Source organism: Portunus trituberculatus, chromosome 14 (assembly GCF_017591435.1).
Source record: "Portunus trituberculatus isolate SZX2019 chromosome 14, ASM1759143v1, whole genome shotgun sequence".
Taxonomy (NCBI): Eukaryota; Metazoa; Arthropoda; class Malacostraca; order Decapoda; family Portunidae; genus Portunus; species Portunus trituberculatus.
In genome coordinates, this window is record NC_059268.1 from 13,169,184 (window position 1) to 13,183,259 (window position 14,076).

A 14,076-nucleotide genomic window follows, 5' to 3' on the forward strand; every position below is an offset into this window, starting at 1 on the left:
CTGTCTTTACGGTTAATGATCAGAAATAGATATGAAGTAATTAATAAAAAAAAAAGTTTACAGACTATAGGTTACATGAATGAAATGGACACAGGTAATATGGTAATTTTTGGAGCTTAAAGAATTGATTAATGAATACTATGATAGGTGGATATGCTTTGCACACATGGACTGCCTGTTATGTTCATACTTTCCCTGCCTCCCTCATCACAGGCTCAGTATTATGGTCCCATCGACATTGGAACACCTGGCCAGTACTTCAAGGTGATCTTCGACACAGGTTCCTCTAATCTGTGGATCCCATCAGAACAATGCTCCATTCTCAACCTGGCCTGTCGTGAGTTCCTAACGTATATGCTAGTGCACAGAGACATTGAATGGATCTTTGAGGTGTCTCATTATATAGCTACGCTCCCTCTTTTGAAACAGTTCAAGTCATAGGAAAGAAGAAATAACAGGAACAGGCTGAAACTTCCAAAATTTAGCAGTGAAAGGAATGAAGGATCTAAGATCTCATACGTTAGAGTGGTGGATAGGAAAGAGTGACCAAGTCTTGTGCAAGAGAGGGAGGGTATGCAGTTAGCACATTCAGAAGAATAGTAGTGACAGAAATAATGATAAAAGATAGTGAGAAATGCAACATTGTGAAAGATAACTCTCTCTCTCTCTCTCTCCCCCAACTGCACCTTACAGAACTCCACAACCGTTATGACTCCTCATTGTCCACTACCTACAAACCCAATGGTACTGACTTTGACATCCAGTATGGCTCTGGGGCAATGAAAGGTTTCCTGTCCAGGTGAGTTGAGGTGTTGGCTCTGCATCACGTGTCTGCATCAACCAGTTTGAAGCACCTTGGGTTGTCATAAGGACTTTTTCCTAAGCCAAAGAGATAACTAGTCAGATTATTATAAATCCTTCTTATTGTTGATATAGTTCTTAAGTTAAAGCATTACTAGTGTCATGAAAATGCCTTTGAGAACACTTGGTAAAGCATAAAAAATAAAGTTTGTAAAGTCAATATTAGAGGCAAGGCAAGATACAAATAAAAATATGTACGTACTCATAAACATAACAATTTTAAAGCTACTTGTTTTGTTTCCAGAGACTTCATGACACTTGCCTTTTTTTTTTTATGTAAGTGGGACTAGCCAAAGCCAACAATCAAAGAAAGGACTTCAAAAGTATATATTTAGTACTAAAAGAAGTGTAGTGATATCTCCCTCTTAAGTCATAGATAGGAAGAAATACAGAAACTGGGGACAGTTCCAGAGTTTACACAGATAGTAACATAATGCACCATGTAGAATCTGAACAAAAACAAACTTACCTCAACAAAAGTAACATTCCTAGGCTTCATCTCCTGTTCCCAGTGACCATGTGTCTCTTGGCGGCTTGGTGGCTCAGGATCAGACTTTTGCTGAGGCCACAGAGGAGCCTGGCCTGGCCTTCGTCGCTGGCAGATTTGATGGTATTCTTGGCATGGGCTTCTCCACAATCTCTGTGATGGGTATCCCGACTGTTTTTGATACCTTGGTGGCTCAGGGGCAGGTGGATCAGCCTGTCTTCTCCTTCTACCTCAACCAGTGAGTTGGAAGAACATAAGAACACTAAGATAATTGCAAGAAGTCCACTCATTTTGCCTAGATTAATTCAGGATGTGATAGTTTGTTTTTAGCTGTTCAAATTATAGGAAGGAGGAAAGAAAGGAAAAGGCACCTTATATACACAAAATTTGCATTGGATTGCCTTGTTGTGACCTGTGAATGACCCTCTGGTACTCCTGACAGCGACCAGGAAGGTAACTTGGGAGGAGAGTTGGTACTGGGTGGCTCTGACTCCAACCATTATGAGGGAGAGTTCCACTATGTGCCTGTGTCTCGTGTTGGCTACTGGCAGGCTACAGCAGAAGCGTGAGTGTTGTGCATCAATTTCACTCTCTCACTCTACTATGATCACCTTTTGTTCACATTCAAAGCACTGTAAAAAGGAATGATGCATAAACAGAAAAAAACAGAGAATAAGTTGTGGAATTATTTTAAAGGACTGGTTTCAAAAATGATTTCGAAATACATACAATCATGTCTTTTTTTGTTCTCTCTCTCTCTCTGCACGCAGCATCAAGATCGGAGGTGTAGCTAAACCTTTCTGCCACCCTTGTGAGACCATTGTTGACACAGGCACCTCTCTGATTGCAGGACCAGCTGCTGATGTTAAGGTGTGTGTATGCCTGTGTGTGTGTGTATGTGTGTGTGTTCTCCTTACAACCTGACAACCACATATGAATCCGCACACATGCAGAATAAAAGGAATGCCATGTTTCCCTCAGGACATCATGAAGGACTATGGTGCCTTCCCACTGATCGCTGGGGAATACATCATCCCATGCAAGAAGGTAGCAGACATGCCTGTCACTTCCTTCACTCTCAATGGGAGGGACTTTGATATGACTGGACCCGAGTTGGTCATTGAGGTGAGAAAGAGAGAGAAATCTCACTCTTTTCTTATTACTTAATACAGTGTAAACCATTTCATGACATGTCACTTCCTTCTCTATGTTGGTTGATCAATGATGTGATTTAATTGCTTCCCCTGACAGAGCACAGACCAGACAGGCACCACTGTGTGTATTGTGGGCATCCTTGGCTTGGAATTGGGCTCTATTGAAGCATGGATTCTGGGAGATCCCTTCATCGCTCGCTACTACACTGAGTTTGATGTTGGCCAGACTCGTATGGGATTTGCTTTGTCTAAGTAGATAAATTCCCACCATTCACTGTTATTAATCTCTGAGCAAGATTTTGGGCATGTTGTGGAAATTTCCTTGTCTTAACTACAGATTGGTCTCTACAAAATCACTGGAAGGGTACAGTGGAGATTCACCATCATAGTCCCACACTGCCTTATTCTGAACCATTCAGTGTGACAATAAAGCTTGATCCAAAGTACATAAAAGTACAACTTTTTTTTAACCAGAAACTATCAGATATTATTTCATTAGGATCTCATGGATGTTTTTACTATTGAGATTGCAGGATACACATAAAAATATGGTTAAGATAAATAATTTTTTGCTAGTGCTCCTCTTATATTCACTCGGCACTCCTGTAAGGAAGGCATAGAGGATGACCAAGAGAATCAGGCAGGATCTTGAGGTGTGGACAACAGTGCTTTACTGAAAGCAGCAAACTACATGCAGGAATATTATCACTTAACCTCTGGACACAGTTATCATTATTAATCCAGGAACTCAATGATATTACTTTTATTTTAAAGTCTTATGTATTGTACATACATACAAAGCATTTGTATAGAATGAAGATAATTTATCAATCAATATAACACTTTCATTAAATACATTTCAAATTATGATATAGAGTATAAAGTAGTATAATTAGTACTGAAATACTGCACGTTTCTGTTTTTAATAAGATAATGATAAAATAATAACAAAAACAGCAGCAGTAATAATAATAATAATAATAATAATAATAATAATAATAATAATAATAATAATAATAATTATAATAATAATAATAATAAAATAAAAATAAAACCAAAATATAGTACTATAATACTAATATGTGTGTGTGTGTGTGTGTGTGTGTGTGTGTGTGTGTGTGTGTGTGTGTGTGTGTGTGTGTGTGTGTGTGTGTGTGTGTGTGTGTGTGTGTGTGTGTGTGTGTGTGTGTGTGTGTGTGCCAGCTTTAAAAGAAATTACCGAAAGGAAAAATAATAAATAAGAATTTTTTTACAAATACATAAAAAATAAAGTCTGAATAAATATGTAGGAGAAAATCTTGTCTAATATTCCTGCATTGAGGAACACAAGATGGTGGTGCTTAACTCAACATGATTCCTAATATACCCAGTCACCCACAAGAAAATAATCAGAAGAAAAGGTGACAGAGTAAAGAATAATGAAGATAACCTCAATGCACATTTCAATAACTTGTTCACACATCAATGTTGATTACTGGTAACACAATCACTGACTTCTTTTACTGTATTGCTGCCTTAAGGGAATCCAGGCAGGGGCATGTTGACAGGTTGAGTTGGATATGGAGTACCCCATTGTGATCCTCCATAGCCTAGGCCTCCCCCAGCAGAGGGTGGTGCTGGATATGGGGTGTTGTGGGAGCTGCTGTTCTGCTGGTTGATGATGTCCGTAATCTTGTCAGCCTTGATTCTCCTTAGGTGTGCTAACTTTCGCTTTGACAAGAATTCAGACAAGAACTCATCCACTTCTTGCTCCTTGTCTAAGAATGACTGGACAAGGTTCTTCAGGAGGAGAAAAGAATGATCAAATAATATACTCCATTTGAGTTTGTATGTGATAAACTTGCAAGACAAAAACATGACCTGCTTCTGTTCAGGTCTTGTACATATCTTCTCATATACTCTATACATTATACATTGTTCTGAAGAATCTACAGTGGGCTATGGTAAGTATTGTTAGACACAGGCTAACAGGTTCATTGAGTGCCAAACATGGTGGTGACATTATTTTGTACTTTTACACTGAAACTTTATTATAAACTAAGTTACTTTCATTGTGGAATTCCTATCATGAAATGGTTCAGGTAAATTTCAATTAGTTGTGAGTATACAAGATAGTGTATGGTTATATAGGCCTACCTCTGTTTCCTCCTCTGTGGTACGGGTGAATGACTGCATGAGAGCTACAATGCTATCTGCTGTGTACTGGCCACTGGAAGAGTCTGGAACACACAAATACCTTTTAGTAATAAAGGTAATTTAATTTCTAGAAAGAAGAAGCTTCTCTCAGTAAAGTCCAATTTTTCCACTGTGAGAAACAAGAAATACTAACTAGAACAAATAGACCACATAAATTTGGAAGATTTGTTTATACATTCCAGCAAGACTTGTACATATATAAGTGATGTGATTATCTCATTCATTGATCATTTATGGATAATAAACAGGAGATGTACTACTGAATATATCACTGTAAAACATAGCCAGAAAATAAAAAGCTGAAGAAAAAAAAAAAAAAAAGAAGCAATGCACACAGCATCAGTAATCATCACCTGAGGAGTTAATGTCACTTTAGCAGGATCATCAGGACAGAGAGTCCCTATACTGAACTGACTCACAATACATATAAGCAATGTCCAGCCACGGTGACACTATATATATTTATTGTACATTTATAGTAGGCCATTTACATTTTGCAGCTTCCTTTATTTAATTTATTATTTTTTCCTCCCAAACATATTTTGGTCCTTCATCCACTTCACCCATTCTAACCAAGAACATATTTAGAAATAACAACAGTGAAATATTTAGTGCTAAAGAACATGCTGAATAATTGGGTTATTTTCTAGACTAGTTTGAGATGAGCAATCCCGCGGCAGCAGCCGCAACTACTCGTCAGTGTTGCCAATTCTAGTGGAATGAATACCGCATAGCGTATGCTGTATAACTGGCTAATACGATCATTTGATACAAACAAATACAATGAGTGTCAAATTATAATAAAACATATAACCACTGGCAAAGTATTTAACACCAAGCATACCTATATCGCAGGTTTTGACAAGGGAGCCAGTGCGAGTCACACACTTGGCAGCGGTGGTGGTGGTGGTGTAAACAGTGCGGCAGAGGCGACCAGAGAAACGTGCGTCACATTGCTGGTAAACGCCGCTAGTATTTTCCTCAAGCGTAGCTACATATATTATAATTTAAGTGTATAATGCCGCCCATACTTCTTGACATGTATTAAATTATTCTGTGGGAAGGGAAACGATACGGGAGTGCAATACAGAGGCAACCCCAGTCCTAGCCTATCAGAATGAGGCAATGAGAGGCCGGGGGGAGCACATGCCACAGTAAACACCACGTGACCTTTGCTGTCCTATAGATGGTGGATTTTGTCCCCTTCCAAGTTTAGTTTTCTGTTTGTCACTAAAAAACATGCAATCTATTCTATGTACCTAAATCTCTCTCTCTCTCTCTCTCTCTCTCTCTCTCTCTCTCTCTCTCTCTCTCTCATGGAATCAATATTTCTTGAACAGGAATGTCCCATGACGAAAATCACGAAATGGAGGATGAGGTGGAAACTAAAAGCAAGGAACGCAAAGTGGCCAAGCACGACAGTGGTGCAGCAGACTTAGAACGTGTCACCAACTATGCTGAAGAGAAAGAAATCAAATCGGATGCCAGTTTCATTTCAGTGATCAACGATGTCAAGCGACAAGATGATGCAAACAAGGTTAGTCTATATCCTTTCTTCTCGTATCTTCCTCTTCCTCTTCTCTATCCTCATCCTTCTTCTCTATCTTGGTGTATGTTTTCTTGTTCCTCTTTATTTTATATCTACATGACACATTTAACCCCTTTATTACTGGGATGCATTTTAACCATAAGTTTTGAGTATGATTTGACAATTTTATTTACATTAGGAAGGGTCTATGGAAGTCAAAAGATTAATGGTCATAATCCTCACATTTTAATATCCAAGATAAATTTCTGTAGCTGTATAAGATCACCAAATAGTAACCCGAATGAATATGAAAACATGTCATGGTACTGAAGGGGTTAATTGTACTGTAGGGTGACCAGACATCCCCGATTTCAGTGACCTGTCCCTGGCTACTGCTGTCCCCAGTTTTCTGTAACTGAAAGATCAGAACCTAGGGGTAGGTTTTGATAATTATGTCCTTTTATCATTACTCTTTTAGAATGTCAAGATTAAGGAGGCTTTAGTTTCCGTGAAGATGGTGAAGTGTATGGCGGACACATTTTAACAGCTAATGGGTGTTCATGATCTCAGATATTTCATCAGGTAGATTTTTTTTTTTTTTTTGCAACTTGGGTAAATAAGGCGAGAGAAACTTTTGATTGCTGGTTTAGAAATGGTACAGATAGTGTCCCCGTTTTAGTTTTTCCACTGCAAAAACACTAAATGTTTTTACCTCCCTGAACTGAAAATGTCCCTGGAATTTGTCTCAGAAATCTGGTCACCCTATTGTACTTCAAACTATTTTGCAGTGCCTATAGGTAACTTGAAGAGTATTGAAAGTGCTGTTAAGCTCCCACCCATTAGTGGCACAGTCAATATTACTTATAGTGGTATCTATATCACCACCCAAGCGCATCTTTGGTGTAACCACCTAGAACCTGGGTATCATAGTGATATGTAAGTAACTATAAACCACTTGTCAAATGGCAAAGTATCAAGGCGATATGTGGTGGAATTTGAACCTTTGTGTGGACGTCTGCTCGATCTCATGCTCACCACTTTATCCATTGCGCCACTGCCTCCCTAAATATGAATGATATTCCAGTTGAAATTATGGTTGTAATATGGGCAGGTTTTATGAACCTGTCATATGTTGTTACAGCTTGCCAAGGAGCAGGAGCTTGCCAAGGTGTCCATCAAGAAGGAAGATGTTGAGCTGATTATGAGGGAGCTGGAGATCCCCAAACAAAAGGCTGAACGAGCACTTCGAGAGCACCAAGGGAACCTCATTGAAACTCTAGTCACTCTCACCAACTGAATCCTGTTAACACTTGTTATGAAAAATATCAAACGTTTCTTCTTATAATAAAGTGATATCCGATAAGTAGCAACTCCTTTCCACATGAAGTAGATATAGTTGTAACAACAATCGCATGCCAGGACAGGGGATTTTTGGGACCTTGTGTGTGTGTGCGTGTTAGGGGAAAAGAAAAAAAAAAAAAAAAAAAAAAGCCTCTTGAAGCTATTTAATCATAGAAAGAGAGCTCTATTTTAAAAGTGGAAAACATATTTTAAATGGCAGAGGTTCAGTGTCATTCTGCTTGACATTAATACTCAGTTTTCCCACGAAGAGAATACATTATATATTAAAGGCACATGCACAAGCATATTTGCACACTCACCAACTTCCTCCTTCAGTGTGTTAACCTCCTCTGAAAGTTGTGCTGCCTCTTGATATTTAGATATTATAGTTTGTTTGGCCTGAAAGGAAATAACAAGATCACTGTGAATAATATACTAAGCAAGATAAGGGAAGAATAAGAATTAAATCAACCTATGTCTTATCTTGGTGTGGCAAAAAAAAAAAAAAAAAAAAAAAAAAATTGCAGATAAGTAATATAGAACAATACCTGTGATAATTTTGGTTCCAGTGACAAATTGAATTCTGCCAAGGACTTGTTGGCAGCAAGCAGCATCTCTTGTTCATTGGCCAAGTTCTTCATCTGTAAAAGAATGTGTATGTGAAAAAATCTACTTTTGTGTGTGTGTGTGTGTGTGTAGGACTGAGTAATGAATTATGTGACAGAAAGGGAAGGAAGGAGAATGAGAGACTTAGCACATATATAGAACAAATGCAAGAACTCTTTTATCAGTCTAAATACTCAATACTGTAACTGTGTTCCACAATAGTTATGCACAACAATAACCCACCTCTGGCAGATCCTTCACAAGGTCAGTGAGTTTATCATCATTATTGACAAGGTCACGAAGTTGTTCTGTTGGCAGGTGGTTGATGAGGCCCAGGGCTGCACCATAATCAGGTTCACTTGACATCATTCCTGGCAAGACAGCAACACAACACTCTAAATTACTTATTGGATCCTTTGTTCTACAGTTGTTATCTTACAGTACTTAAAATTTATTCAGCATTCTCTCTGTAATAATTCATTACTCACTGTTAAATACTTAATACTGTCTAAACACTACAATGTAACTAATAACACAAACAAGAACTGCATGTTAAGGTATGGTATTAATTTCAGTCTATGCACTGCTAAGTAGTTCTTTGTTATGTAAAGTTATTTGTGTGTCAGGAGTTATAAATTTGATGAGAAACAAAACATACTCTCTTATTATTATAACACAATCCACGCTACAAAATAAGAGGAGTTATGGGAATGTCCACACAGCTAATCTTATCAATTTTCTCTGTCAGCTTGTCAAAAAGATTAATAAAGGCACACAGGAGGAGAACAGACTGCACTCTAATATGACACTAATGAACATTCTATTATAATGCACCCCGATGTCAAACATCCATAACGAACAACTTAATATTTTAACAAAGCAGTACCTTGGATTTATTGCATCATATCCAGCCAATGGAAGGTAAATTGTATACTGAGCTTTCTCAACAAATGGTAATATAAAACTATATGTTCACTGTAACTCTAAAGAAAGCAGACATAGCAGTATTACTATTCTTATCTAATTATATTGTGTGTGTATTTGTAATTCCTTAAATTTCTAGCACATCTCAGTATTTGAACACTTTAATGACTATTTCACTACATGCAGTATCAACTGTATAGAAATACATACATATTCACTAAGAAAATTCTGAAATTATTCATGTAATATCTAAACCAATAAGCAACAAAGAGCAGCAGTGAGTATCAGTGTTATTATGTTCATATATTCTCAGGACTTAAAATATGTGAAATTGAGTAGTCATCCTTTGTAACTCTCCCTAACTTTTGTATGGACTTCATCATTTCTACTATTCTATGACTTCTGTATGTACTAAAGTTAAGTCTGGTTTGTCCATGCTTGGTTAATAATGTCTGGTGTGTCATTATGCAAATAGTACATAGCACAACACATGAATAAAGACTGAGATGCACATCCAGGATTTGGGTTCTAGTTGGGTGTTACAAAGCAAGAGGTCTGCTAAACCACGAGTTACTTGATGGGGAAGTCATCCTTGTTTGCAGCCATGTGGGCAGTGGACGATCTTGTGCAACTGTCTTGAGCATCATGTGACTAAGGACTAAATTTACCATGAGAGAGAGAGAGAGAGAGAGAGAGAGAGAGAGAAAGAATCAGAAATCAGATTTAGGAACATACAATGGATGCTTTCAATAAGGAATTAGTAAAGAAAATTATACAATTATAATATATCTGAGCAGATCAGAAAAATGCAAATAAAAGTTAAAGAACAATTATCTACTGGAATCTCTTACAGACAAGATAATGCAATCTGGTTAAACTTACCAATACCAGATCCTCATGGAGACATATCTAAACTCCCCAGAACATTGATTCCTTTCCTAAAACAGTGGTGTTAATGAGAGAGAGAGAGAGAGAGAGAGAGAGAGAGAGAATCTTAAGGAGTCAATGGGGATAATGGAATACTTAACTCTATATACCAGTTTTCAGCGAATCTTATGACACTATTGCAACACGTCAGAGTCAGTGAAGTGTGTCGCAATGCTGATTAATCATACACACCAGGAAAAGAAACCAATAAGACTTATTTCTATGGGACATCATCTGCACCTTCCTCTCTCCCTTATCACACCAACTCTGACTAAATTAACCCTTCCCTGTCAGAACATCAAGGAGTATAATGTAACATCCACCAACCTCGATGTAGCTTCCACCTCTGAAGACGTAACTTTATCTTTTGTTTACACTTATGATGGGTTTGTGATCCCGTACAACCACTGAGTGAACATTTCAGAAACCTAAAAGATAAATATATATAGACTTTTTAATAAAATATAAATATATGTAAACTTTTTAATAGGACAATATACCAGCCCAGTTCTTCAAATGAATCTCAATACCTGGCTATGCTAATCTACGTGGAGTTTTATCAACTTGAAGGTGCATAAAGTGGATTGCTTTTTCAGTCTACTCATACAATAAGAAAAGAAAAGGACTATAACATAATTCATGTAAAAATTTGCAATGTAGAAGGAAAGCACAAACAGACAGACAATAAAGAACTTATAACAACCTTTGGAATGCGGTTTATCAGAAACACAACAAATGCAGGAGTTGCCGACAAGGGCTGACTCGGAATTAACAGCATACTATGGGTCAAAGAAGCTGCCTTGAGTAATAAAGGGCCAACAAGTTGCCAACTGTACCGTAGGGGCTCACTCAATACTTGTAGCTACGTTTGGTTTCTTCAGTTTGGACAAGAAAAGAAATCCTCCAAGATAACGCAACATGTCCAGCAAGCAAGGGCCTCACGGCAGTGTCGGGACTCATTAACTACATAATACATCCCTTTGGCGTTACGTTTGATGTTCTTCAGTCTCCACATACTGTTTGTATTCAATGGTGTTTTCGGTGTTTGTCCAGAATATGTACTAACTCGCTTCTACCTTCATGACTTGTTTCATTGTCTTAGCTCCGCGTGGATTTTTTTTTTCTTCTTTATGGCTATAATTAGTAATAACGCCGTCAGTGATTACCAAAAAGTATTTGCTTTCTTTGGACGCGTCCATATTTTCCGATGTAATTAGATTAGGGTTTAGTAGGTTCAGGTTTGGTTAGGTTAGGCTTAGCTTAATTAGGTTTCAGTTAGAAGTACCTAGGAACAGTCCCCCAAAATTTGGACTAAATTGACTGGCAGTAAGCTTATCTTCACCTGCCCCATCCTTTTAAGGTTGTTTGTCACCAAAGGGGCATTGCATCATTCTTGTGCCAAAATACAGATTACAAAGTGAAAACGCAAAAATTGAGCATATACTACATTCTTTCTTTTCTACATGGCTAGATCTTGTATGTGAAGGTTTGTGTTTAGGTGAATGCTTTGTGAACCAGCTTGGTAAATGAATCTTATAGTGTCATTTATTTAACAGGTCAAGCCATGGGAGGAGGCAGCAGTGTAGCAGCAAGACAAGATTCCATTCCAAAGGCTGCCCATGAACCTGCAGCAGGGGACGGTATCAAATCCATTAGAACTACCAGTGTGTTCAAAGCAGTTAACTTTGAACTATATGTTAAACCTGTAAGTGTAACAACACTTAAGAGTAATGATTTTATGAAAAATTCTTCCTTCAAGGTGCTTTGAGATGAAAAAAGAAAATACTAAGTTTAGTAATCTGTTTAGTAGAAAAATGAATTGGTATTTTAGAGTTTTATATTTATGTACCCAGAGTTTATATTGTGTATTTTCTTTCTTTTCAGAATATAGTAGTAATGGGATTTGGCACAGTGGCAATACTGTGCAGTGCAATCTACCTGGCTTACATGAAGTCACAGCTCAAAGAATCCAAAACATATGTTGCAATAGGTGAAGACGATTCAAAGGTCCTTTTGCTTAAAAAGTCTAAATGGGATTAAGTGGTTTTTATGATGTAACGTTCTGTAAATAAACCTTGAAATATTAATATACTCTTCTTTTATTGTTACTTCTCAAGCTACTCATCTTGTTGAGGGTGGCAAGTTGGTTTTTAATGCATTTGTAGAGGTTGCAAAAATCTGAAGGTAACAAGGATACGGACAGCTTAAAAGAAAACGCAGTGATTTAGTTTTGTGCATTGGTGGAGGCTAGAAAGATCTGAGACTGGGGCCATATACTCGAAACACCATATGTCTTGTGAGCTCTCATAACTCACCTTACACGTCCGACCTCATAACTTGTTACAACGTATCGTGAAAATCATCCGCTAATGGGTGCAGACATATTATGTTGTAAATGGACGTCACAAGCTGCGAGCTACTGGGAGCGCTTGTAAGTTAGTTGTAACTCCTTATGACATCAGATTCAGGGCACCACTTCAACCTTGATTATGATTTTGAGATAAGTATAGTAGACAGTGGTTATTTGTTACTTCTATATGCACTGATGTGAAAGTAAGACATTTAAATATAATAATACATTACATGAAAGCACATAACATCTGATTCAGCCGTAGTGAAGAGCTATTATAATCCCTGCTTAACTCTGTTTTACCTACTAACACACCACAAAAGGTAAACTAACTTTTGGTAACCTACTAAGAAGCTTTACCTGCAACATCCCCAGGATGAACCAGCCCATAAAGTTGTATTAACTTCTGGTTGAGAGCCAGGGTGATTGCTTCCCATGGACACCTGACACTGCCCTTTCCAATAAGGTAAATGGACATGGTAAAATAATACTAGAAATTGTCCAGACAGAAATGTAAGCACTGCGATGGGCTATAATTACATAAGGTGTATTGGTTGAAAAAAAAAAAGAAGAATAAAATCACAACAAAGGCCAAGGTAAGTTGATGGGCTGTAAGAAAATGCACTATTGTACATATATATATATATATATATATATATATATATATATATATATATATATATATATATATATATATATATATATATATATATATATATATATATATATATATAGGCAGCAAGTACAGTGGAAGGGAAGAGAAGAAAAGAAGCAAGAACCATGAATTAAAAATGTATAACATATTCTTCCCACACCTAACATGTTACACAAAAAATAAAGGATATTCTAGGAGGAATATGCACAAATAATCCAGAATTGTGTAACTATTGGTTTAGCTTTGCTTTGCTTGACTTGGCTGGCTTTGGGTGATGCTAGATATTCTGTAGACGTAGATGGCTAGATGTGCAGCTGTCAGCTGTGTTGTTTATTTTTGTTGCAGTATTATCGTGTTTTGTCTTGTTTTCCACATTTTATGTAATACTTCATGGCTGGTTAATGTTTTTTTTTTTTTTTATGCAGGGCCAAGAGCAACAAAATATGGCAGCTGGTGTGGCGGCGAGCGGACGTGTCTCTTCTCGTGAATACGACGGCTGACTGTTATCAATTGCCATTGGCATTTGGGGATTTAGTCCATGAGAGCTGTCTATCATGTCATCTAAAACGAGGAAAGAGAAAGTCATTGGGAATATCTCAAAACACTTTTTGTGTTCCAGCAGTGTTAGGGGTTACAGAGACTTGGCTCATTAACTCAATACCAGATGGTAGTATCTATTCCAAATCATAATATATGTATGCAGAAATGATGGTTCAATATGTAAACATGGAGTTTGTTTATATGTTAACAGTTCAATTAGATGTTTGAATATGGGTAATAAAAAACCTAATACGTACATGTTCTGTTTTCCTTCCTGATTATAAGGTCTACATATATTAGTTATCTATAGACCTCCTTCCTGCTCTTTGGATGACAATGCTCAAATAATAAATTTTCTAATGGACTTCTGTACTAATAAGGAAATAATTGTGATTGGGGACTTTAATCTTCCAACTCTGTCTTGGTCAGATGGTACAGTATTACAAGACAGTGCCTTGTCCTTTACAGACAGACTTTTCTAAATTGTTTACTTCACTAGGTCTCATT

General features: G+C 37.3%; 3 protein-coding genes and 1 long non-coding RNA gene across 7 annotated transcripts in view; 3 read left to right on the forward strand and 1 right to left on the reverse strand.

The window, feature by feature from the left end:
* The window catches only part of LOC123503454 (lysosomal aspartic protease-like), a 3,638-nt gene extending 683 nt beyond the window's left edge, over nucleotides 1–2,955 (forward strand). The window contains exons 3-9 of the mRNA XM_045253219.1: nucleotides 214–337; nucleotides 694–799; nucleotides 1,374–1,586; nucleotides 1,791–1,913; nucleotides 2,119–2,218; nucleotides 2,330–2,473; nucleotides 2,600–2,955. Of these exons, the coding sequence (XP_045109154.1) occupies nucleotides 214–337; nucleotides 694–799; nucleotides 1,374–1,586; nucleotides 1,791–1,913; nucleotides 2,119–2,218; nucleotides 2,330–2,473; nucleotides 2,600–2,758 (969 nt within the window). The 3' untranslated portion in view covers nucleotides 2,759–2,955. The remainder of the gene's footprint in view (nucleotides 1–213; nucleotides 338–693; nucleotides 800–1,373; nucleotides 1,587–1,790; nucleotides 1,914–2,118; nucleotides 2,219–2,329; nucleotides 2,474–2,599) is intronic.
* Nucleotides 2,956–3,626: 671 nt separating this feature from the next.
* Nucleotides 3,627–10,452, reverse strand: LOC123503455 (vacuolar protein sorting-associated protein 37B-like). 3 transcript variants are annotated; one of them, XM_045253220.1, is made up of 7 exons: nucleotides 10,352–10,447; nucleotides 9,672–9,755; nucleotides 8,417–8,544; nucleotides 8,116–8,208; nucleotides 7,888–7,966; nucleotides 4,639–4,721; nucleotides 3,627–4,281 (listed from the first exon to the last, which is right to left on the reverse strand). In XM_045253220.1, the coding sequence occupies exons 2-7, from the start codon at nucleotides 9,742–9,744 to the stop codon at nucleotides 4,018–4,020; spliced, it is 720 nt and encodes a 239-aa protein (XP_045109155.1). In that variant the 5' UTR covers nucleotides 9,745–9,755; nucleotides 10,352–10,447; the 3' UTR covers nucleotides 3,627–4,017. The 3 variants fall into 3 exon arrangements, with proteins under 3 accessions (XP_045109155.1, XP_045109156.1, XP_045109157.1); XM_045253221.1 differs by lacking the exon at nucleotides 9,672–9,755 and having other exon boundaries at nucleotides 10,352–10,452; XM_045253222.1 differs by lacking the exons at nucleotides 9,672–9,755; nucleotides 10,352–10,447 and adding an exon at nucleotides 9,980–10,003 and having other exon boundaries at nucleotides 3,650–4,281.
* On the forward strand, nucleotides 5,503–7,589 carry LOC123503457 (huntingtin-interacting protein K-like). 2 transcript variants are annotated; one of them, XM_045253223.1, is made up of 3 exons: nucleotides 5,503–5,657; nucleotides 6,039–6,235; nucleotides 7,368–7,589. In XM_045253223.1, the coding sequence occupies exons 2-3, from the start codon at nucleotides 6,041–6,043 to the stop codon at nucleotides 7,521–7,523; spliced, it is 351 nt and encodes a 116-aa protein (XP_045109158.1). In that variant the 5' UTR covers nucleotides 5,503–5,657; nucleotides 6,039–6,040; the 3' UTR covers nucleotides 7,524–7,589. The 2 variants fall into 2 exon arrangements, with proteins under 2 accessions (XP_045109158.1, XP_045109159.1); XM_045253224.1 differs by having other exon boundaries at nucleotides 5,521–5,641.
* Nucleotides 10,453–12,063: 1,611 nt separating the features above from the next.
* On the forward strand, nucleotides 12,064–13,825 carry LOC123503458. Its single transcript, XR_006674467.1, has 2 exons — nucleotides 12,064–12,840; nucleotides 13,455–13,825. It is a non-coding gene; the product is annotated as an uncharacterized LOC123503458 (long non-coding RNA).
* The last annotated feature ends 251 nt before the right edge of the window (nucleotides 13,826–14,076 follow it).

Excerpts from the sequence above, each read along its gene's own strand:
- LOC123503457 (XM_045253223.1), top strand. The coding sequence starts at position 6,041 with ATGTCCCATGACGAAAATCACGAAATGGAGGATGAGGTGGAAACTAAA. Across the intron at positions 6,236-7,367 it reads GACAAGATGATGCAAACAAG|CTTGCCAAGGAGCAGGAGCT; the intron begins GTTAGTCTATAT and ends ATGTTGTTACAG.
- LOC123503455 (XM_045253220.1), bottom strand. The coding sequence starts at position 9,744 with ATGATGCTCAAGACAGTTGCACAAGATCGTCCACTGCCCACATGGCTG. Across the intron at positions 8,209-8,416 it reads TTGTGAAGGATCTGCCAGAG|ATGAAGAACTTGGCCAATGA; the intron begins GTGGGTTATTGT and ends ATTCTTTTACAG. Across the intron at positions 4,282-4,638 it reads CCACAGAGGAGGAAACAGAG|AACCTTGTCCAGTCATTCTT; the intron begins GTAGGCCTATAT and ends CTCCTCCTGAAG.